Source organism: Euwallacea similis, chromosome 3 (genome assembly GCF_039881205.1).
Source record: "Euwallacea similis isolate ESF13 chromosome 3, ESF131.1, whole genome shotgun sequence".
Lineage (NCBI taxonomy): Eukaryota > Metazoa > Arthropoda > Insecta > Coleoptera > Curculionidae > Euwallacea > Euwallacea similis.
The window spans coordinates 5,330,220-5,354,058 of record NC_089611.1 but is presented as its reverse complement, the minus strand read 5'-3'; the positions used below and the strand labels follow the sequence as shown (position 1 = coordinate 5,354,058).

The following is a 23,839-nucleotide window of genomic DNA, read 5'->3' as shown; positions in this document are numbered from 1 at the left end:
ATTACAAATTAAGATTGCAAAATGACGACCTGAAAGGTCACTTAGCTGGCCACGGGATAAATCCAATATGATGTCCAATACTCGGTTCAATAGACCAGTGATGACAATGGATTTTCGCGGAGTGGCACTAAAATGAAAGCCTATAAAAATAAATCGATATTTATGATTTGGGCATGATTCAGGGCTTTTCGCCAAGTTTTTTTACGCACATGATATGAAATTTGAGGTGAATGTGCTTCAACTCTACAAAAGATGCAAAATGGGGAAGAGAGAAGAGCACTTAGTAATTACATTACGATTTGAGCAGCATATTAACACAATTTTTGGAGTGAAATTAAATGCAAAGTGCATCTGGATCTATGAGCAAAACATGGCTATGAATTAAACTTTAAATTTATCAACTAAAAGTGGATGAGAATTCTCGGATGAACTGGAAGTTGAGTTGGCAAGGAAACCAAATGAAAATGTGTTTTCCACGCTTACTGAAGAACCATAGAAACGTCGAGAATAATCTTCTCTTCATTTCAATGCTCCTCGAAAGGTACTTCGCTTTCATATTTGCTTTTGACGAGGATGAGGCTGCAGGAATGGTGAATCAAAGAACATCTTTCAATTTAGTACTCCTTCAGTCAGATATTAGTAATATTAAGAGTGCCATTTGAAGGTGGTTTGTGAAAGGATAGCGGCAACAGTGAAGGTATTGGAGGCAGAAAGATTGGTTCGCGCAAGTTTTGTCTTGCCCAATTAACAACTGCAATCAGACGTCAGGTTAGTTTACATCAAGATTATCCCTATGTGAAGACTTAACATAACTTCTTTTAGATTCGTTCGAGTTAATTACTTTCGGCTTGCTTTTATAAGAAATCAACAACGCAAAATGGGCAATAAAGAGAGATAATGCATATTAGCACAGGAACCAAAGTCATAAAAAGAGTTTGTGATCAAGTTTCGAGTATAAAGGGTGAATATTCTTGCCACTTTTTGATACTCTCTGCAACTGATAGGAGTGAGATTGAGCAACATTAGAAGTTCCATCGAAAGCTAAGACTTTTCCTGTGTGACTGTGAAATTAATTTTCAATAAAACGTCTGTTTCTAATTGTTTAAACCAGTTTAGTAAAAGTTATTTTATTTCAAACATGTCTTTAAAGCAAGTTTCAAACATTATAGAACAATTTTAAACATAGAACGATGAAAACATGCATCAGCAATAATGTAAGCAACACATATAACACACGCACCGTGGCGTGGTTGTCATAGTTATATGCTAATCTATCACCGTGTCCCAGCTGAACATTGTTAATATACTGGTAAAAAATAGAAAAATAAATTTAATAAATGCTTCGATATCAACTGAGCATTTAAAAAAGTACGTCAACCACATGCCATCTATTGACACATTCTGGAAACTGCAGGAAATGAATCAGGCCTTCCCCGAAAGCTTTGAGAAGAGCGCCACCACGTCACGATTCTATCACAACCGCACTAGTTACTTGAATAGGAGTATTATGGCGTTGCGGTGTTCCTCTTAAAGCGCTCGGACTGACGGTACTTATCGTTTCGCTTTTCGGATGGAGAAGGGATTTACTTATAATATAATACAACTGATAAATGACGATTAAAACTTTACATTGAGAGTAGGGTTGTAAAGTGCCTGGTCAAGAAAATATATTTCGCTTGTCATCGTCAATAGCCCAATTTACTGCTTCTATGGCTGGATGGAGACTTATTTCTTCCAAATTGAACTTACCTGGAAGTTCTATCTACACTCCTTGGTAGCTTCAGTTTACCTATACCTACCCGCTCTATCCGTTTTTGCTGGCAAATTTCCTTTAATTCTCCCAGTTCTCTAATATGCAACTGGGCATGGACGAATGGAAATTTCACAATTTTTTCATAAAAAATGGACCTCAAGTTTCGAAACGAAATTTAGAACTTGAGGGTTACGTACTACCGTAGATACGTTTTTATGGGTGTGTAAAGAGCGACTACCTTACATTAAACGCTTGGTTAGACATAGGCATCCAACAGTTACCACAAAATCACTGTGAAAAAACCTAGAAACGCAAACTGCGAGCAGATCGGCTTATGCCCAGATACCATTAAAGTTAAAAGCTAATTTTTTCCAAAAGAATTTCTTTCTTTGATTGGTCATCACCGGCTGTGCTTAGTTCTGTAATTATGGTGAAATTACGTGGAAGGGAAACACCAAGAGCAGAGCCTCTTTTTGCTGAGGAAACTTTTTCTTGGTTGCAACACATCAGATCATTTGATTTTTTTTGTTAAGATATAACGAACGTTTTGCTTCCAATTGCTGCAAAGGTTTGTAAACCTCGTCAAACCTTTCCTTTTGTATTCTTTGACCTACTGAAAAAAAATGGTGATAATTCGGTGAAATTGCAACGAAATTTCGTTACCTCGCAACACATGCCAATTTGCTAACAACTTCTAACTAAATAACCAAAATCTACTAGAATTAATAATTCATATTTACGTTTTTTTGTAGGACATCCATGACGAATGAATAAATCACTACTTTCGACTGGCGTTATGTCAATGTGTTACACCTAAAATGATGTTGAATAAATGGTGGTGCTAACGTAAACGACCACTTCGAAGAAGGCAACACGTCACCGTTTATTAATACTCCATATGGTATCACAACACCGGACACTTTACAAGTTTTATGGGTTAGCCGTCTAAGTTCAAATGTAAACAGATATTTAACAGGGGGTAAATATGCCAAGTGATAAGACCCCCAGGCTAGTGGGAATTGTGAATTGCAGACGTCTTTACAATTTGTAGCAAGGGTAGAAGGCAAGGGAAGCGCAGGTATGAGAAAGCGAATTTCTTGGAACACATCCACTGGGTGCTTGCTCCCTCTTGGGCCGTCGCATAACTCAGGTAGGTGATAAACGCGTAAAATGGCTCTTGGACTCAACTTTCAAAGTATGCAGAAAGTTTAATATGCATAAGTTATAAAAGTATTTTTAGTCACAAAAAACCAGCAATAACTTAATAAATATTCAACATTATTTGTCGAGGTTTTCATGAACAATGTGAAGCCGGAGATGATTGGTGGGACCAATTTTCAAAAATATTTGTTGATCGATCAGACGGCCTGCCATTAACATGCGTGCGATAAACCTTGCAGTGCGCATGCACAACTCCTTACCACACATTAATGTTTAATCAAACTTACAGAAGTCAACATAATGTCAAGTTATGGACCTAACACGTGCGAAAATTACCTTCTCACCTTGTACACTTACTAGGTAAATAATAACTATTTCATATGAAAGTGGCAATTTCTCGCACGCAAATACAAATATCTGATGTCAGATATGTATTTAATTAAGTTGGCACAAAGATGCTCTGTAGCTCAAAATATTGAACCAATCACGTACTATCGCGAAGGTGTCTTTATACCGCACTCAATTGCTAAACAGTTTCTGTTGCTGTTGAGTTTTGTTTCAATTGTATCAAAGTATCACTTCGCGCACTCGTTAGATAAATAACTGTTATATAAGCTTCAATTAGCATACATCTATAATATGTATTAGTTGGCCATGATCGCGATTATGGTTGGTAGCCCTCGTACATGTCCAAAATTATTGCAGGCTTATTGTTTTCTGAAGATGTTTGGTAGGATTGTGAATGAATTCGTATAATCGTGCTCTGCGGTATTTTTAGGGAGTCAAAATCGGCGGGGCGATGCTCAGGAAATGCCTTAATCTTAGGATTTGAAAAGTTGCTTACTATCTTAACTATGCGTTATTGTTAGATCGTTGACTTGATTCGACACTGTGGCTCTTTTGTTCGGCTAGATATTCAGGCTTAGCCTGTACGCTCTCCAGAACTAGGTCCTTGCGATTTTTTTTAGATATGGAAGCCAATTAATTTATGACATGAAGCAGCCAACAATGTGGAACTAATAGTTCTTACTAGGTGAGGACCTTGAATACTTTTTTACAAAAAAAAAAGAAATTAACAATTCGCTGCAAACATATAGAACCATTTAGGTTAAAAAGCTTCCTTGAAAACTTTGTGTCAGAAAATGTTCAGAAATGAACCGCAAAAACAACCCGAGTTCAGTAAATAATTAATTTAGACCTATAAACCTTGCGGTTGTGGCTGCTGGTCGCTACCGAAGCCGATAGTCTATGGAAAATGCGTATACATAAAAAATTGATAGTTTCATAAACATCCAGTTAACAAAGTTTGACGCTTCTATTTTATCTCTGTTGTGCATTTTTGCCAACTAACCTCATCCATGTCACAGTATATAAAATCACCTTTATTCACTTACAAAAAAAAAATGATATCTATCTGTGACTTTGATAAATTGCGATTTGTTCGTTTGTACGAGAATTAAGCATGCCAAATTGTGGTCGTATTGTAATTTTCCATGATATTTGTATAATAGAAGTATAATAACTACTACAGCAGATCCATCTCTGGTTAGTGGAACGAAAAACACTTATGCATATGAAAAAGTAGTATTTGTGAAATCGTTGCTAAAAGATTAAGCCAAGGGTTAAATATAAGTCGTAGCGCCTTGGAAAGGTTTGTTTTGATCTAAGAAAAACCAAATCCTACTTATGGGAGATTCCTGACATATTAGGTAATCCCAAATCCTTCAGATTAGTTCAAGTTAATCGAAATTTTCCAACTGTCTGATAAGTCTGACGGGGTTGCGCTAATTTAAGTTATTTTCCCACGATCACTTAGGAAAATTTTCATAACATCTACTAAATGAGGACTAGAAAACTAGCAATGTCCTTCAACTATGCGTTAGAGAACCATATCGTGCTAGGTTTCGACCAAATGGAAAGCTGCGAATTTTATAACACATCGCCTCTAATAGTAAATATGAAATTTTGTAAAAAATATATTTGTAGTAGTCAATTAAGCAAAATACGTCTTCATCAATGACAAACACCAAAGAGATGTTAATTTAGAAAGTAAACTTTCAACGAAACGCCAAAATCATTGCACAATGACAAGCGGCAGCGTTAACTCGGTGGCTTCAATGTCGAACTTCCGATGCGAAGACAGAAGGTTCATTTACCAGTCGGGTAAATCTTTTTGTTTTTTTTTTTAGTCGTGGGAAAAATAATCTACCTAACTCGTTAGAAAATATACGAACACACTCGCACGATTGGCGCCCTCACCTGTGGCTCGTACAAAATATTTTACGGTCGTGTGTTAATAACTATTAGCGTGCAGGCGCAAGTGCGTTAAAAAATTTTACTGCACGCATATCAGTGGCCACAGTCTGACATTGTCCACAAAGACTTTTTAAACTGACACTGACCCACGCCACTTTGTGCTGCGTGCTGTAAAAAAATTACCACATATTTAAAGCGCTACTTTTGGCTGGCAAATGCGTGCGGCGAAACCACTTTTTCCGTACCCTCATAGGAGAGTAATACTTAGTTCATTGTAATATGCCACATTCAAACGAGCTAAAAAGACAGAACGCAACGTAAAGCTTTTCGCACGCTGGGAACGTGTAGTATTAGTTATGTTCTTTTGGGGGATAGGGGTTTGGGCTAGAGCTGGGGCAAATGACTCTCATGGAATTCTCTGTTATACCTAGTTTTAGAATTTTTGAATGTGATAAGGGTTGTGCGGAATTTATCCTTGCCTTGAGTTCGGCATAAAAATGCATTATTTTAAAGCCATCTGACCTTTTGGAGTATCCGATGTAATCAAGAAGCACATGGGAATACATGTTGCTGTGTTGCTTGCTTGCCGTCGGATTATAATTATAATACAGGAGCAATACTATAATATAGATTGCCCCGAGGGTGTGCGTTAAGGGCATCTGATATTTTTGAGGATATTTTCCTCGATGTGATTTCTTTGTGGTGAAATTTAACGGTTTTTTAGATTTCTATAGGAAAAAAATGTTAATTATTTATAAAGAGAGTTCAGAAATGAGCAACGCTGAGAGAAGAAGAGTTGGTAGGAGATACGATAAGATGCATACAGCGAAAAGTATTTGTGGAAAAAACTGATTAATGAATCTTGTGATCGCCCCACTAGAGCATTCCTTGTAGCATATTATTAATAAATATATAAAAAGATTAATTCATAAATATAAAAATGGTGGGCAAAATGATAATGTAAAGCTTTAAAAGGATTTAACTTTTATTGGCATCGTAAAGCAATAAAAATAGTCAAGAAAATACAGTAGTTCCTTGTAAATATACCTGATATGACATGTTTTATTACAGACAGATCCTCAAAATGTGTACCAGGATAAGCCCGTCTTTTGTGCGGAAGAGCACCTCGACTCAGACGAAATACATCAAAATTTTGTGTTTATTGTAAGTTCTTAGATAAGATCCTCATTTAGTAGCTACTTTGGAATTAAAGCCATAAACGGATAAACATAAGATTTAGCGGCAATAATTTTAGACCTAAATAAATTTTATTGCTATATTTAGTTTGTGTAATTTACAACAGGAATGAAATTGAAACCGGGCGATTAGGTTAATCTCTCATCAGGGACATTTTTCCCAAGAAAAGCGTCGCGGCGCTTTATGAATTCTTTACGAGTCTCCTAAAGCCCAAATGTCCTCTCTGGTCAGAGGCTCAAAGTTATTTGAAACTTAGACATCATTTTGTTAGCCTTTAAACCTCGATTACATTTTATAACGACAATAAAACGGACACTTGTCGTTCGCTATCTTGAAACAGGGAAAAGTTTTTATTCAGTTTAAGCGTTCTTTTGGGAAACGTAATAGCGCTGTTAAAGGAATTCGGAAGATCGACGGAAACGGAGGAGTTCGGAGATGTTTCGCTCTCGTCGCAAAAAAATCCGTATTTAATCAGAATGTCGAATCCCGCCTTAAAAGTTTGAAAATGCCTACTCACAGAGGACGGAAGAACGTGGTAAACGTCGGAAAATTACATACAAAGGCCTATTTGAGGCAGAAAAGTCGGCTAAAACAACGAATAGAACTGAGAGTCGTAAGACAAGCACTTCTTCAGACACCAAAATTTTCATTAAAATCAACTCCCAGTTTTATGTACATACCACACACCGGTTATTTACATTGATATTTTAAAAATGTTAAATAGAGTGGATGCGAGTAATATACCGAAAAATGCAGCCTAAAGAGGCTCAGTCACTAGGATGCACTTGCGACGGGAATTTTAAACACAAGAAATGGAAGGGATTCGAACTTTATCGGAGACATCAGGGAGCCTTCGTCACTAGAACTCGACTGGCAAGTCGCTCTGCCGATGGTGGTTGAAATAATGATTAGTCGGTTTTCTGAGTTTAAAAAAGTTGGCCAAAAAAGCTACTTAACGAAGAAAAGCATGAGTTGAAGTGGAATCTCCATGTATATATTAAAACCGGTTATACTAAGCTAAGTCGCCTACCTTAATCACACTAGGTATATACATCCAGAATCTTCCTTGTATCCGATTTCGCGCTATACTTTTCTTACAACGCTGTTGAGGACATTGCTCAATTGCAATCGGTACTTCTTTAGTAAACTTCAAGAAGCAAAAAACTGAATGGATCAACTTTATAAACAAAACTCGGAGTGATTTGGCAAGGGTGTAGAACGAACTAGTGGCTTCCAAATATTCATCCTGGCTTCCAACGAGGCTTCAAAGTTATCCAAACATCATATGACGAGACTAGTTAGGCTTGAGCATTCGCGTCGGAAAATCGAAACGAAAGAAAAGTAAGAGGCCGGAAGTTGCTTATCTGTATCAACCTAAGAATTAGATTTGAAGGGCTTTAATTCGAAATAGTTCCATAAAGTGGAGCATAAATCTGTGCATTATCCAAGAAGTATCTGGTAGAAGAAAGACGAATAGAAATATTGTAAGAACACAGTTGGAGTACATCTGAATTAAAACGAACGATGAACCACTTGCGACGGAAAGTGAAGAGTTGGAATTCGAAGAATTCTTCATCGTATCGATGATTCCCAACAAGAAACAAAGGAACAAACCAATCAGGAAAGTTTAGTGGATGTATTCCTACACGATGGGCTACCTAAAGGTTATTTGCTGAGCAGTATGCAGATGAAATCAAAGGAGAGAATTTGAAGACCGTCGGAAGAAGACAATAGTTCCATATTTTAAAAGTACAGAGCGTCAGTACTGCGTAAGTCGGCAAAGTACTAATTCCACTACTCCGGTTAAATTCCTCGTCGCATACCAGGATGATAATTCAAAACCACAAGATGACTTGGAACTTCGAGTCGCATTTTAGGGAGATCAAGCTAGACAGGTATCTTCCTTCCAAAAGTCTATTCAGCAGCCTTCAGAGAATTTAGGTGCCTAAACAATATAATCCTCATTTGGGTTGTCTGCCACAGAGAAGTAACTTTTATAGGCACTATTAACCTCCCAGTTAACTCACTTAGACTTTGGCAATTGTGCTCTGAATTGCACATTTTAGGTACCTTCTCTGAGATGCCAAACCTTCTAAATGAAAAGGTTTTATTAGCATATAGTTGGGCAGAAAGGTTGGCGTGTTCTTGGAACTTTGTCAAAGAATGGAAGGGTTCGATTCAGAGGACCTGGTCATGTTACAATGGTACGCGTTAATAGTAGCAAGTAAACCAAAAAAAATGTTGTAGTTGATTTTAGTTGCTAGTAAGTGCAAATGCTTTTAATTACATTGCCGACTAGGCCTCAAGGTGGTCTAATTGAGCTTTGGTAAGGCAAACAACTAAATGTCTAGTCTAATGAGGTTCTATGGTCAGACCAATTTCTGTTGCTTTTAGGTGTTATGGTGGTGGTTGCCTTGGTCTATTCATATTTTATGTTTGTATTTCAAAAGCGCAGTTGCATCCACAGAGGCAGAGAGATAACAAGGCGAAAGCTTTCGAGCCTAGCAGGGGCACTTCAAATACCCAATGATTGTAATTGTAGGGTGGTATGGAAGGTCCCGAATGTGGACAAGCCGACGGATAATGTATGCATGTGGTAGGCCATAAAAACTGGTCCTTGGGTAAAAGTAAACAGGGCCGAATCGGTTACAGGAGCGTCGCGGTGTTGTGATACGCAAGAGTGAGCTAGGCTTAAATGATAGATGTCCATCTGCGAACCTCATTCATTAGCTACTGATTGATGTTGACGCGCTGAAATATCCATCAATCACCCAAGCAATGTAGATGCGTTTCCGACGTTTGACGTGTCATCTTCTTCGTCTTTTTGACGATAATCGTACCCGTGGCTGAGCCATGAACTGCACTGCCCGCACTACGACGATTTTTGAGCGTTCGAGTCACTGCCGCGCACTGTTTTCACACAAAATTTCACCAATTTTCCGTCTCACTGCACTGTCACACTGAAAAATACCCACGTGCTTCTGATGGTTATTGAAGATGGTTCACCGGCGGCGCATTCATGGGGGTCGGTGTGTATAAATTTTCGTTTAAGCGCCGTGCCGTCCGAAGCGCGTGCGGAGTTCTTGCGCGTTCCGCAGTCGTCTGCCAACTGTCAATCACGTCAGTTCAAGGGGGTAGAGTGGGGTTTAGATGAATGATCTGTCACGACGCGGCCACGCCTCCCTACCAATGGCGGACACAGTGCATGCTCCGCGCGAGCCCTATCGGGTATCGCCTGAACTAGTCGCTCCCGCCGAATGCCGACGTTCTTTCTACATGATCAGAACTCGGCCAGTCAAAACAAACTTCATCGGCGCGTAATACAAAGTTTGATACGCGAGAAGATTCATATATTTTTTTAAATTTTGCCGCTCTCAAATGCAACATTTTCTCACGTTTTTTTCATTGGAGCACTTTCGTTTTTGGGTCCTAGCAGGGAAATTTTGCAATGACTCGATTAAAATCATCTGATAACGGCATTTCATTTGTATGTAATTTGCATAACATTAAAAATGGAAACCATTTCAGCCGGCCACGCCCACGTCGACCTGCAGCTTGGTGAATCTTAAAGTAGCACTATGAATACAACAAATTTATCGTAAAACGCATTTTCATCCTCGCAAAATGGTTTAGAAGGGAGCAGTTTGGAAGCCTGGAGATTGTGCTTGGTGGTCGGGAAAGTGAAAAGACGAACGTAGTTCTTTCAGTTTTTTGATTAATGAGAGTTCTTTAATGACGTAATGGAGATCAACCCTCGTAAAGTAATAGTTTTGTGTATCCAAATTGAATTTCCGGCAATAATTACAACGTTAAAATGAGACTTCGTTCTAAGGTCAACTTTCTAGTTCTCACTGCAAAATGAGTCGATAGATATCGTGGCAAAAAGGCGACGCGACGCGTCGCTCTACCCAGACGTGGGCCACATTTGCCGCATATTTTAAGACGCGGAATATAAAGATCAATCACATTTTGACGTTACCTTAGAAGTTTACGGTTTTTTGCTCAATTTTCACTTTTCGTGTACAACATTCTTCAATTGTTTCTTTTCCCGCTGAACTCACCGGAAAGGGTCTTTCGCAATAAAACTTTTTAACTAAACTCCAGAAATTCGGTTTATATAGGAAATCGACCTAATGGTAAGCACGACCGCTAACCAAAGGAAATTGCTCACTGTGAAGACTTGAACATCATCCAAATGCGCTGTAATGATATAGGGCCACTTGGATCTCAGCCGATGTCGAGTTCGTATAGCTTTAATTAATCTCATAAATTTAAAAATGTTTTTCCATGGAATAAAGCATATCCGCTTACCCCTTTTTCCAGTTTTTCCATTGAGCGAAACGACTTCACGCATATTATCACGCTCCTCATAAGTGATCAATGATGAATTAACTCGCAGATAATTACAGCTTTACCCAGCTGGACTGCCAAAACTGCCTGGAAATTTGATTTTAATTTAATCCCAATCACTTCACCGAAATTTCCTTTTTTCAATTTTAAAAACTTTCTCCTCCGAATATCCTTAAGGCCTCATTAGGTTTTCAAGATATTCTATTATATGACTGTTCATCATTGCAGCGATACGTTTCAAGACGAACTATAACTGCAAAAATGTTATCAATGATATTTATCACACATATAAATACATATAACAAAAAATTGGATCTTCCTAGCTCGACTGGCAGGAAAACTCCAGTTTACCTCCCGGCGGGAGATAAAATTTTTATCTCCCACTGACATGGTAACAAAAACTTCATTGTCAAGGGTTGGTATTGAAAGGGTTTGGAAGTTAACGTTGACGTTGACGGGTTGGGAACAGATAAGGAGCCTACTTAGCCTTCTAGCTTCATCTTGTTTATATTTTTTCCCATAAAAAACTATGCTCTGGCTATGTCAGTAGTACGTTTTTGGCTAGTTTCAGGATAGTCGGTGTCAACAGAGCTCGGTAATAGAATTATTATTATACGTAGGTGAGTGTTACAAATGAAGTCCGCAACGACAAAGGGGCACTATTTTTCTCAAGGAATGCAAATTATGACTATGTGCACGAAAGGGGCGTGACTAGTTGGAATATTTAAACGTGACTAAGTTTGCCAGGCAATTAAACGAACCTAGCACGGACTAACCTGCGTGCTAACCTAGACAAAAACGATATTTCTTATGGACAGAATTTGCTTTAAAATGAACCAGATTAAGCATTTCACATCAGGGATACAAGTCTTGAAGAAGCCAACTCGTTGCTACGCGGCTTTTGGCAAAGGAACCGCCTCTTGGTACTACATTATGCGGTTAATTCTATGCAAATGAAATGTAAAAGTTCCCTCTGCATCTGTCAACTCCAGGTCGGAGAGAAATAATGTGTGCTAACCTGAACCACCAAAATATTCTCCTCTTCCCGGTGTTGCTGGCCGATGGGGGCTGGTTTGGACGTACATTATTAAATATCCTAAACCGATAATATTTTGCTACATTGGCTCATCCTAGCTGACCTAATACATATAAATATCTTTAGTTAACCGAAGCATATTTCCATATTTCTCGCACTGCTTCATAGGGAGAAATGTGTTGGTCTCCATTGCGGAATTCGCGGGCTAATACCCAAACAGACATTGAAGCGCTTTATTTGCCTAGTTGAGAAAAGAATTTACATGAATTTTTCAATTGTAAATTATTTCCCCATTTTCTCACCATTGTATGTCATATATATTGCTGGTCCCCTCCGGTCGGTGACTCCGGTCAGATGACGAAACCAAAGTCCCACTCGTCACAGAAAATTGTGTTCATGTCTTAAATTTGACACATTTTCTTCTTCTGATGTATTTTTTGCTGTAATGAGGGACGTCTGCAGATTCTTAATTATCTGCTTATTGTTCGGAGGTAAAACACTAGATGGCATTCGTCGTAAAAGCCGTTTCATGAACTTTTAACACTCGAATCAAACAAAGCTGTGTCTTCCAATCATTTCTAATAAAAGAGACCTAAACAGGCAATTACTATAATGAGTCAATCAGATTAGTGACAGGTCTATCAAAGTGAAATTCATAACTATTCTTAAAGCAGCCTTCTTAATCTGGTCATGACTATGCAAATTGCAGTAAAGCACGGATCATGATGATAAATGTTTTGAACGATTTAAATGCCTGATGGGTTGATATGCATTATTACTAAGTTTATTCTTGGTTTAGGCCGTTTTTCTCTTGCCAGACGAATATTTCGTTAGAATGGATTTCCATCGAGAGGGTGAATACACAATTGAAAAAATACCTGTTTCAATATTCAACATAAAGCTGATTTTCCTGAGATTCGCGCATTCGTTGAAACACCGTTTACAGCTGGCGATTTGAGACCACAATTTTGTTGAAAATATTTGGCCACTACACAAAATATTTTTTGAATTTATAGAGGATATTTAAGACCAGTTATTACACCCAAGAGTGAGTTAATAAATCCTCAGGACAAATAAAATTTATTTCAGGATATGTCACGAAAAGTAGTGCAAAATACAGATGTGGGATAGTTTTTTGATAAAATTTTTTAATTATCGCTTCAGTACATTTAAATGTTTCATCTGGCATCAGGAAATGGACGAAACTCGCATTTTCAATAATTCAAAATCGTCCCTTCTATCTTAATCAATGCTATCAAGCTATCACTCAAACAGGTATGTCTCCTTATGCCTTTTCGGTTAAATAATTTTTACAACTAAATCAATAGTAAAATGTCCTTTCTCATTGCCTGCAAGCATTACGTGTATGCTGATGACCAATGGTAGTAGATGCATGGCAAACTGTAAAAGGGGCTTAACCCCACAAATTATCGGCGTCGCGTCGCTGAAATTTAATCGATCAATCACAGAACCACGAAATAATTTTCAATTCGTCGGACACTCGGCTGTACCTTTCCAGAAAATATATTCAAATTATAATTTTTGTATGCTGAAGTTAATTTAACCAATTTGTTTAGCTTAACTTCGTTATATTAAGTTAGAAAAAATTAAAATTAAAAAAAATTAAAATTTTTCTTTGTTTCTTTTTTCCTTCTATTTCCTTATTTTTGTTTTCTCCCTTTTTTCTATTTCAACTAGATGAGCGACAAGCCTCCTCTATAGCTTCAGTGATGCCCTAATAAACGAATAACAGTATCGCATATCGAGGGTACATATCGAAAAAGGTGAAAAGTCCAAATTAATTTGCTATGGACGTGGCCCTTTTCGGATCACTCCCTTCATATGTTAAGTGAATTTCGATAAAATACGGACATGACTCTTTCATTCAATAATCGATTCAATAGAAAAAAAGTGAAAAAGAGATTTTCCTTTAGAGTGGCAATCTTCATAAAAATGAAGAAATCCTGACTAGTGGTTAAAAGCGCCGTATCGGGCTTTCAAAAAAGCCTCACTGATGAAGATTAAACCTCTATTTTCATCTAATTACTCCGAAGCATTCGGTCGACTTTTCGCTTTTGGACGTGCTCATTAAGAAACTAAAACCATAATTTTTGAGAACGAATTTAAATACCTGCCCATAGCCAATGTTATACACATACCAAAATATTAAAGTATTAAAGGATATTTCCCGCCGAAGAAATTTATTGCTCGAAGACAAAGCCGTCGACCAAGGGTTCAGGTTATTCAGGTTCAAAAGATGCTTCGGGATCATGCGTATGGTAATGCATGGAATTTTGCGCGAGTTTAATCCTTGGATTTATCCTTTGTCAAAGTACGTGTGTGTTATTTGAGAGTTAATTGGATTTAACCGTACAAGAGTATGTATTTCTACACGGCAGTCTTGTGTAGCTAACATTTTTTGTTCTAATGCGTGCGAGCTCTTGGTAAACTACCCGAAGCAGAAAATTCTTTAAATTCTCGTTAAAATTTTTAAAGCACGACCGTCATATCCACGAAAGGCAATGAAAAATACCTGCTATCCTAAACTTTAGATTTTTTTATAACCAACAAGAAAGTATGAACATTCTGTTTAATTTTTTTACCTGCAAGTAACGTTTTGTTGGTCAAGACCGGAAAGTTGACCTCAGGGATCCGCAAAACCACTTTCCGATCCCTGTTATTTTGTTTTTCTGATTCCTCTGTTTGCGAGATAATTCTGCAAAAATTTAAAAAATGCCAATGTCTTTAAAAATATGTTTATGTTAATGTTGTGTAAAAACAACTTAGGTAAATCGGTCGTAAAAACATTGTACGTCCTGCGACTGAAAATGTATTTAGCCGAGGTCCTAGCCTCGTCTACACCTCGCCCTGGAATCTATTTGGCTCAGCCTACAAAACAATTTCTCAGCTGGACGCCCAAACTGTCATATTTATATTAAATTTCCGAACTTTACTGTTGACCAAGTATACTAGTACCTGGTCAACAGTAATATCTAATAATTTAACTGGAATATATTCTATAGAAGACCAATGGTTTGCTAAAGAAATGAAAACTTGCCGGTTTCCTTCTTTAAAAAATGTTAAACTATTTCTTCAACTATACAAAAAGCTTTATCCGTTACCGGTTTACCTGCGCTCCCTAAGTCAACCGAAAAGGCGCCACCCTGTATAAAAATTGATATCTTTTTACATGCAACATTTCTTAATACTGCTTGTAGGTGCCCCTTGCTTTATTTGATGCCCAGTTGTTTTATTTAAATTTAATCCCTCTAAATGGAGACCAAAATTATTTTTGAACCCTTTGGGACTAACTTTAGCACATGTGTCCCTGGAAGCGGAGGGACAAATCGGTAGTTTCGGTACAGTGAAATGTGAATAGTAGATTGTTTTATTAAGAGTTGAAGGGGTAATTTCTGGTAATGGATATAGGCTTGATTGATCCGCGTTGGGAAAAAGTAAACAGGGCCATTTATTTATGTCAAAGAATAAATAAAATAATTTAATGAAAGAACAAATAACGTAGAATTATACAGGGTGTTCCGGACTATGTGGGCAATCTCGACCCTATACGATAAATGCATCACAACATTATTTTGAGGGAATGATCGAAGAAGCGTCTGTTATACCTGATTTAAGGGGAGAAATTATATAATTTAGGGCACTTCCCACTTATTCTAGGCCACACTGTATAATATTGCTTTATATTCTCGTATATTTATAAAGTGATTCTTAAGGTATTGACCAAATCATCTTTTTTTCATTAGATATTCTCAGCTTATTTTTCATTGTATTGTATTAAAAACTGATCATTCATTATACTGCGCCTCCGATAAGGTGAAAGTTACAGTTCGAGGCAATTAATTCATTTAATAAAATAGGTATCTCGTTATAGTCCAAAATGATAGCACCGATTACTATATGTGCAAATTAATTACAATATAATGCGATGCTGATTTATTATAGGTAAATGCAAGGTTAATAAGATGTAAAAGTGTATAGGGGGCTGGAAATAGGTGATGAAATTATTAATGATTTAATTTTAATAGTTTCTGTAATTATCACATTCCCACTTGGGCGTTTTTAAAATACTAATGCTAGTGATTAGATATCAGTTTAATGTAAATACGTGGAATTCCAACAATTAATTTCTTTTGTCACAGTGATACGGACCATCGTCCATCGGCCAACTGGTTTTGTCCAGTCTATGTTGTTCGCATAGTTCATCCTCCCGTGGGCGGTTTTCACTTTTTACCTTTCAAGCCATAATTGCATAGAGGATGTCTCCGAATGGTCGTTGCAAATTTCGACCACAACTGCCCAAGGCGCAAATACGATTACTTAACATAATTTTCCTTAACCCACAAGCTAAAGCTTTTAGAAAAATGCAGGACACGAAAACGATATTTTCTTAACACGATTTTTTTATTCACTTCTTCGACAGTGCATCTTTAACGAACTGTTCTGATGTACATGTTAATGAAAAACAATGAAAAGAGCGAATATTTTTAAAGGAGCGACCTAGTAATTTAATTTATATTTCTCAAGCTGCATAGGTCACTTTTATCTCGATATTGAAAAAAACTAGCATTTTCTAAATTTTTACAAAATTTCTTGACGTCAACTCTAATTTATTTGATTCAAACATTGGCCTAAGCAGTTGCAATAGCAACTCAACCCCGGGAGTGACCTAGTGATTTGGATTCGGGAAATTTGCATCCCGTGACGTCATTCAGGGCGCTTCTGATGTATATCTTATTCTGGGATTTAATGTTTTATACGGAGATTAAAATATATGACAATTGAAGAGGTCAGGCAGATAAATTTTGAGATTAATATGATGACTAAATCACTATGATAAATTGGTGAGTATGATAGCGAATAAATTGTTAGGGTGCCACAGGTAATTGAGAAGAATATGTATGTTTAAAGCAAATGAATTCACAAAAAAATACTTAAAATCGCTTTTCAGTTCAGGGTGTTCAGGATGATAAACCTGAATAAAAAAACTCAGTTAATGCCCAATCTAGAACCAAAGAACCCTATTCAGGTTCCTCATTATAATTAGCTCTACAAGCACCTCAGCAGATGACGTCTAAAAATGTTTAAGTAACAACAGATATTTACCATTTACGACGTAAGATTGTTAACAATGTTTGAAGTTAGGCGCATACGTTGGAGCGATTTGACCGAATCACGGTACGCAATACTAAATGTCTAATCTCAGAAGTACCTACTTTAACGATGGCTTCTTACTACTTAATACAATATTTATCTACTGTTGCCTAGAATGAATTATGATATTTAGTTAAAACAGGCGGGCTGAACTGACGGAAACTCCTCCCCCTAGATTAAGATCTCTGTGAATATTAAACATTAAGGTGATGATGGGAAATTTTATTGGTAATTGCTCTCTTCAAGTATATCGCGCGTTTCGTCATGTTTCAAACCAACATGGAAAATTACACGTTTCTCAAATAGATAATGGCAATGCATGTAAGTTAAATTGAGCTGGATTTTCTCACAGAAACTAAATAGCAAAAATGTAATTTATTAAAAAAAATTATAATATCATTGTATATGACTCACAAGTTTGCGTCAAAATTAGTTTGACTTTACCAACTCTAACAGCAGTAGCGAAACATTGCAATTGGGTCAACCTGTATACTCGCAGAGGTGCAAGAAAATTCTCAATAATGTTAGACCATAAAATGTTCGAATGCGTCACGTAAAACTTAAATTTAACACCCCCAAGTACTTTTTATTCATAGCTCAAAGTGAATAAGTGACCATGTTACAAAGTTTCTACCAACATCCAAATCGCCTACACAGATCAACCACTGCCGTTCAGGTCTTTTCCCTTTAATCTTTTCTTTGTAAAACTTTATGATGGGTGTTATAATATTTTTGGGTTTTTAGCTTTTTTTAGCAGTGAGAAGTAATGCCACAGATTTATTGAAACGCCTTCGCTAGTCAAATAAATTCAAATTTAGTCATTTTGAGCATTTAGTCGGTATGAGATTCGACGTAAGTTATTCCACCAGAAAGAAGTATCGGAATAAACTTATGCCAATTTTAAATCAAAATTGTCAGTAATATGCTAATAATGTTGATGAATGACAATATTCGTTTCACTTCCGTTAAATCTTCTGAGGATTTTATAGAGTCAATATTACCATTCGAAGGTGACGCAGATTTAGAGCCAACTAATGCAGAAAGGTTTAATATTGTTTCTACAGGCTGTTATTTATCATGTTTTACAATATTTCGTTCGGAGCTGCGAATTTGGATACGTCCATTTTTGTGCATACATAATCTTCTTTCTATGTCGACGTCGTTCCAACCAGCAGGTGTTCATCATAGGTGATGGAAAACCTAGACTGAAAAACATCAAAGTGCCGTTGTGCAAGTGATTCTGCTAGCTGTCTCACTGCTATGGTCCTGGTCTTGCTTCGTAGGGTTCATTAATAATTTCGTGAGACATAAAATCATCTTCTTCTTGTGGGTTTCTGATCTATACAGTTGTGATTAAAAATTGACTCCTTTTTCAAAAATTATATATTTTTTTGTACATGCAATGCGTAGTTTAGTTAACAGTTCCAAGTCGTATTTACTAGGAAAATTAAAAATTGGAATTTAAAATGTAAAATGCAATAGGGATTGATCCTATTTCACTGTTTTGTGTTGTTACATGTCCGTCGGATATGGAAAAAGCCGGCAGTAGCAGCTTGAATCACAGATAATATGTTATTTAAACCTCAACTTAGTTTTCTTCACGCACTTGCATGCGGAAAGTAAAAGCAGCTTTCTTTACTGAAATGCGTTCAAAAAGGGAAACTTTCCGCACGATTGAAGAAAAATACATTTTTATTAGGATAAATAGGTGCTCTTTCTGGTCTGAATTTATATGATGAGATATAAAATTTGATGAACCCACTTTAATTCCTTAAAGGTTGTTTGACGCTAAGCTACTGGTACCACAAAAAAAATCCTCATCGAATAATTTATCGACATTTCACCATTGAGAAAGCATCCTCGAAGTTTAATCAGGACATTTTCCCATCATACGAATAAATGTATCCAAATTTGACCGTCACTAAGCGTCCATTCTTAAAACAGAATTTAGTGGAATATTTTCAATTGTTATGTTAAACAAATCTAAATCGAGCTTAAAATCTCTGGGCTCGCTTTTTCGAACCGCTTCCTTTAGACATTAATTTATGCGGATCTTATTTGTTAGAGGACCCTTGTATATCACCTGTTCTATACGGCGGTATCTCATAAATCACTCGTTCTTTTGTAGGGGTAACCGATATCTGAAACTCAGAAAAATTTTATGGGAAAAATGTCAGCTTGAATCTTTTATGAAACGAGTGCCTTTTCTAGCTGTGTATTTTAATTCTTTAGCTTATTTGCATTTTAAAGTCACAAAAAAATTAAAAATTCTTTCGCTTTAAAAAAAACATACACAAAAAGGAATTTCTAAGATTTTACTCATACAAACCTGTTCTTTAAGCCTCCCAGCTGAAATGCGAAGTGATGTTAAATGGCATAAACGATTACAGCTTAGCGACACATCAACCCAACTAAAATCAATGCCAATTTGTTCGCTTAGAGGGATAGAGTATCATCAATAATGTTCAGAGCATATCACGTTTCGCTGAAAATATTGTGGTTTTCAATAATGAAAATCTGGTTAGTTGTGAAAAGTGATTTCCAATTTTCTACTACTTTCGCATTTAAATTTTTAACGTGAATTGCGTCTGATGTGGATCCTTTTCCAATTGACATTCAACCGCAACACACGCAACTGTTGATATTCTGCTTAAATATTTAATAGGGCAAATTGATTTCAAATGGGTTCGAGTTCACTTTGTCGTCATGTTAGTGCACGTAATGTCACTTTTTCCAGGTCCGGTGAAATTGTTCGGGGTTATAGATTTATAGATACCCATTTGAAGGATTGTTTTGAAAGCACACTGTCGCTATACGGTATTTGTACAGTTCGTTAACTTTTAAGACTTTTTTTAAACCCAACGACATAATATCTGGGCTTTTGTCAGTTTTGCTGCACTTTTGATGAACTCGTTTAACTGTGCAGAGAAATTATAGGGAATTCTCCTATTCCTACTAAGCTCATACAGTCTTTTATTAAACAAATGTCGATTCAGCTAAACACAGAGGTTCGGACTTGAGGAGGACATTACTCATTTATAGCAAAAATTCATTTTTCTAATAGTTGCGTCTGCAATACGATAGGAGTTTACACCAGATGTTAGGTTTCTCATAAAAAGGATAGCGACAAAGAACTATTTAATACTTCATGTACGTATCGAGGATTTATTTGAATTTGGAGAAATTGTGAACTGGAAACTGATGATTTGACAATTGGAGATGTGAGTTCGTGGTGAATGAAATGACCAGGCACGTTGCAATATCTGATTTCAATTAGTCGATTTTTGGATTACAAACTGTTATCAGAATCTACAGGATGATACCTTCACCCTCCCTTCCTCTTTTGTAATGCGTTCCAAAAACATCTGTTCTCAAAAAATCGAATTCGCTCTCTAAAGTTGTCTTGCAAGTGAACTTTCTATGTAAAATTGCTCTATCAAAATGGCAGCGAATTATACAAACGAAGAGAGAGTGGACGTGGTAGAACTCTATTTCGAATTAAATAGTAACGCAACTGCAGCAGACGCTATGTAGAAAGTAACGAACTCTCTGTAATTTAATTAATTATTATAAATTGTAAATAACCATTTGCAAACAATCCATAATTTAGCAAGTTCTTTTAACCATATACCCAAACTGTCTTTCAAGTGGTTAATTCCGGCGGTCGGGAAACTGTTGTGCGTAAGCCGTTGCTCATCTATTTAACTTAGAATTGACTTTTACAATGTCCACCTCCTCATAGTTTCAATAATTTGCTGCCACTTTGATAGACTTTGATGGTTTCTTAGATCAAAGACTTGTTATAACCCCGGAGGAAAAAATCCCACGGGGTTAAATCGGAACTTCGCGTTGGCCAACTGATAGGTCCCTCGTCTTCCGATGCATCTCCCAGGAAATAGTAAGTTTAGGTGATGTTGTACATGACGGGGAAAATGTACAGATGCACCGTCATGTTGGAACCATGGTATTTTGAAACTGCAGTTAAACATGCTCTGTTCCAGACAAGAGAGTTATTTCTATTTTTCTGGAAAACGAAAGTAATTTAAAAAATAATGGGTTCTAAATGGTCTAAAGTGTTCATATCGCAATAATAACGGACTTACTGCTAATCGGTGGTAATAACACAGTGTATTGGAATCTATCGAAGCTCGAGAATGCAACAGTACTTAAACTGATTCTGCATAAGATAATTGGGTATCATGCCACAGCAATCTGGAGGCAGGTTTAAACCACTAATTTTATCACTGATAATCCGTTTAAGAACCCATGGTTCGTGCGCAGATATCTCAAAAGTCATTCAACATAATGGAATATAATATTACGACAGATACTATCGTAAAATCATCCAAGAAGTGTTCCTTTTTAAAATGTGAGACTCCATAATTTAAAAATGATGGGTTTAAACAGGATAGCCTATATGCCAAAGCATTTCCCAAATATTATGCATTGATTCGTTATTAATTTGGCAAATATTTTATGAAAACATTGACAATTTATTCGTGCTCAGGACTCGGATGCGCTCATAAATATTAATGAAATCGAACTTCCCCTTTACGTTTACAGTAACGTGTGTCCGTACATTGTATAAAGTAAATTATTTATGCAAGCTTTAATAAATGGAGAGTTATGTATTATAATAATATCCAGATATTAACTAATAAAATTATTCATAATATATGTAACATTTGTTAGTTTCAATTTTAACGAGCACGGTTTAGCGTCCAAGCTTGTGAGCATAGTCGGCAGTTTGTTTAACCCCGGCTTCGGGGAGCCTTTATTTATTTGGAGCCATGGAACAAGGCTTTAGCCAAGATTGCCTAGTTTACAACAAAAAATCTATTAGCACCATCGACCTGATCTGGACAGAGAAATGAAATGGGTGCATTCAGTGGAAAATCAGTGCAGCATTAAACATGTGTTTTAGTGGCGCATGCAGACACTATGTGATAGTTACGGATTTTCTAGAGTTTTATCTCAAAACCATCGCAAGAACCACTGTTGAATGGTCACCTGAACAGATTACAGGAAAATATGTAGGCAATCTGACAGGTTTTCCTGCGTTGTTGTTTATTTTAAATCACGATGTTGGTTCATATGCATAAAAAGTGCAATTTAAGCTGAGTGTAGTAGACATCCTACTTAACTGAAGCAAATCCTATTTTCCATGTTTACGCCTTATTGACATGCGTCACCGTTTTAGGAAAAAAATACAAAATCGGAGATGGTAACGTATAGTTTAGTTTCCACTACTTGCGAACAAGTTTTAAAACGTAGCTGCCTGTATAATTAAGAGGTACCTAATCTGCAAAATATCGGCTACGTTTATCGTTATAAAATAGATTTGACACAGCACCTTGGCTTTAATAGGTAAAGGTGTGAAATTAAGGTGCTTTGGCTAGCTTAAGCCCCGCACTGGCTAGACAAGCGTACATTCTGGGCGAGCATTATACGCATATAAGTAATAACGGAATAATGCCCGTTCGCTCGTGCTCGCAGACGTTCGGCGACGTGTGGGCGCATCACAGATTTGCTCGTGCTCGCCTGCGCAGATGATCCGGACTCGGTCATAAACCAAACAGACAGAAAACGAAAAGAAAAACAAGGTGGTTGATGAGTGTTTCACAATTGAGGAAATTTAAAATTTTTTGCAGAATGCCACCTACAGGTTTAAGAAAGGTAAAAATGATGAAGGACGCGTCGACACTCATCTTGCAAACAACTCAAGGAAGTCTAAACTCTGTTTTCAATTTTTCGTCGTTCCAACCGCATGAGTGAAAACGTACAAATCCTTTGATGTACCGACACGTACAAGCCTTTATATGGAGTGCTCGCTCGCTGATGCGCGCTTATGTACGCTCGTCGCCGAGACGACGAAAAATTGAAAAGAGTGTTTAATTTTCTCGAGTTAATGTGAGTCTTGTGTCCTCCCATAATTTTTAATTATATTCAATTTAAAAAGGTCTTGAAACCTGTAGGTGACAAACCAACAGATTAAGTCCGCAAGCTTTACTCTGGATTTCAGTTCTGTTTATCCTAAGCTACCTTCACTAACTTTAAGTGACCTTAGGGGCGCTCCTCAAACATTCAGACATCCCTTAAAGTTAGTTAAAGTCAATTAACAGTGTCTTTAGAATGATTTCCCTGAATTGACCCTAATGATAAATTAGGATCACTGGCCTGCACAAATCAGAACTATCAAAAATGTTTCCCTTCATTCTTTATTGACTTAAAGAGGGTTAGGGTTCTTAGAATGCGACCTGCCCGAAACTGAACTGATCTAGCACAACATACAAATTTCTCTCAAAGACGAGGCCGGCACTGCCAGTTAGAGTACAACTCCGTTTTTGAGGCACCCTAAATCAGATCTAACCTCAAACTCAGCTACTGAATTAGCTGAGCTCAAGCTCAGTAATTGAATAGCAAAAGCTACGCGTAGAAAGTAGGCAGTATTGGAGAAACTGGGCGTATTGTGTTGCTTGTTAATAATTTTTTTATAGTTTGTGATCAAGACTGATTCGGCGTTGAATTTGTAGCAACGATTATACTAATAATATTTAGAATTGTTATTTTCAAATAAAATAAATAGCAAATCGTATTGTCATAAATACCCGTAAATCAAAAAACCCGATCTGAAATTTTATTCAACATTAATTGGACAGGAAGATACCATCACCCTTAGAAATGTCCCTGCCAAGATAGACATCTTTTGCTCTCGTCAGGTTGTTTGATGGCAGGTATGGGCGGAATGACAAATTAACTTGACCAAATCATCAGGCGCTGTGTTCGACGTCTGGTGCACTTGCGATGAAAGCCATCACTTTCCGGCCTCAAAAGACCGACGGCTTAGATGTATTACTAGATGTAGGTAGTGAAGACTTCTCTTTGTTTCCACACAGTCATCTTGTTCCTTAGTT

At 37.0% G+C, this 23,839-nt stretch overlaps 1 protein-coding gene across 5 annotated transcripts in view; it reads right to left on the bottom strand.

Annotated features, from left to right (window-relative positions):
• hth (homothorax) overlaps window positions 1-9,510 on the bottom strand; it is a 148,566-nt gene extending 139,056 nt beyond the window's left edge. Inside the window, exons 1-2 of one of the 5 annotated variants that reach the window (XM_066406056.1) lie at window positions 9,208-9,509; window positions 2,494-2,566 (exon numbers count right to left, since the gene is read on the bottom strand). In XM_066406056.1, the coding sequence (XP_066262153.1) occupies window positions 2,494-2,514 (21 nt within the window). In that variant the 5' untranslated portion in view covers window positions 2,515-2,566; window positions 9,208-9,509. Of the gene's footprint in view, window positions 1-2,493; window positions 2,567-9,085 lie in introns of all 5 variants that reach the window. The other 4 variants (XM_066406057.1, XM_066406053.1, XM_066406054.1 and 1 more) reach the window with 4 other exon arrangements.
• Between the last annotated feature and the right edge of the window lie 14,329 nt (window positions 9,511-23,839).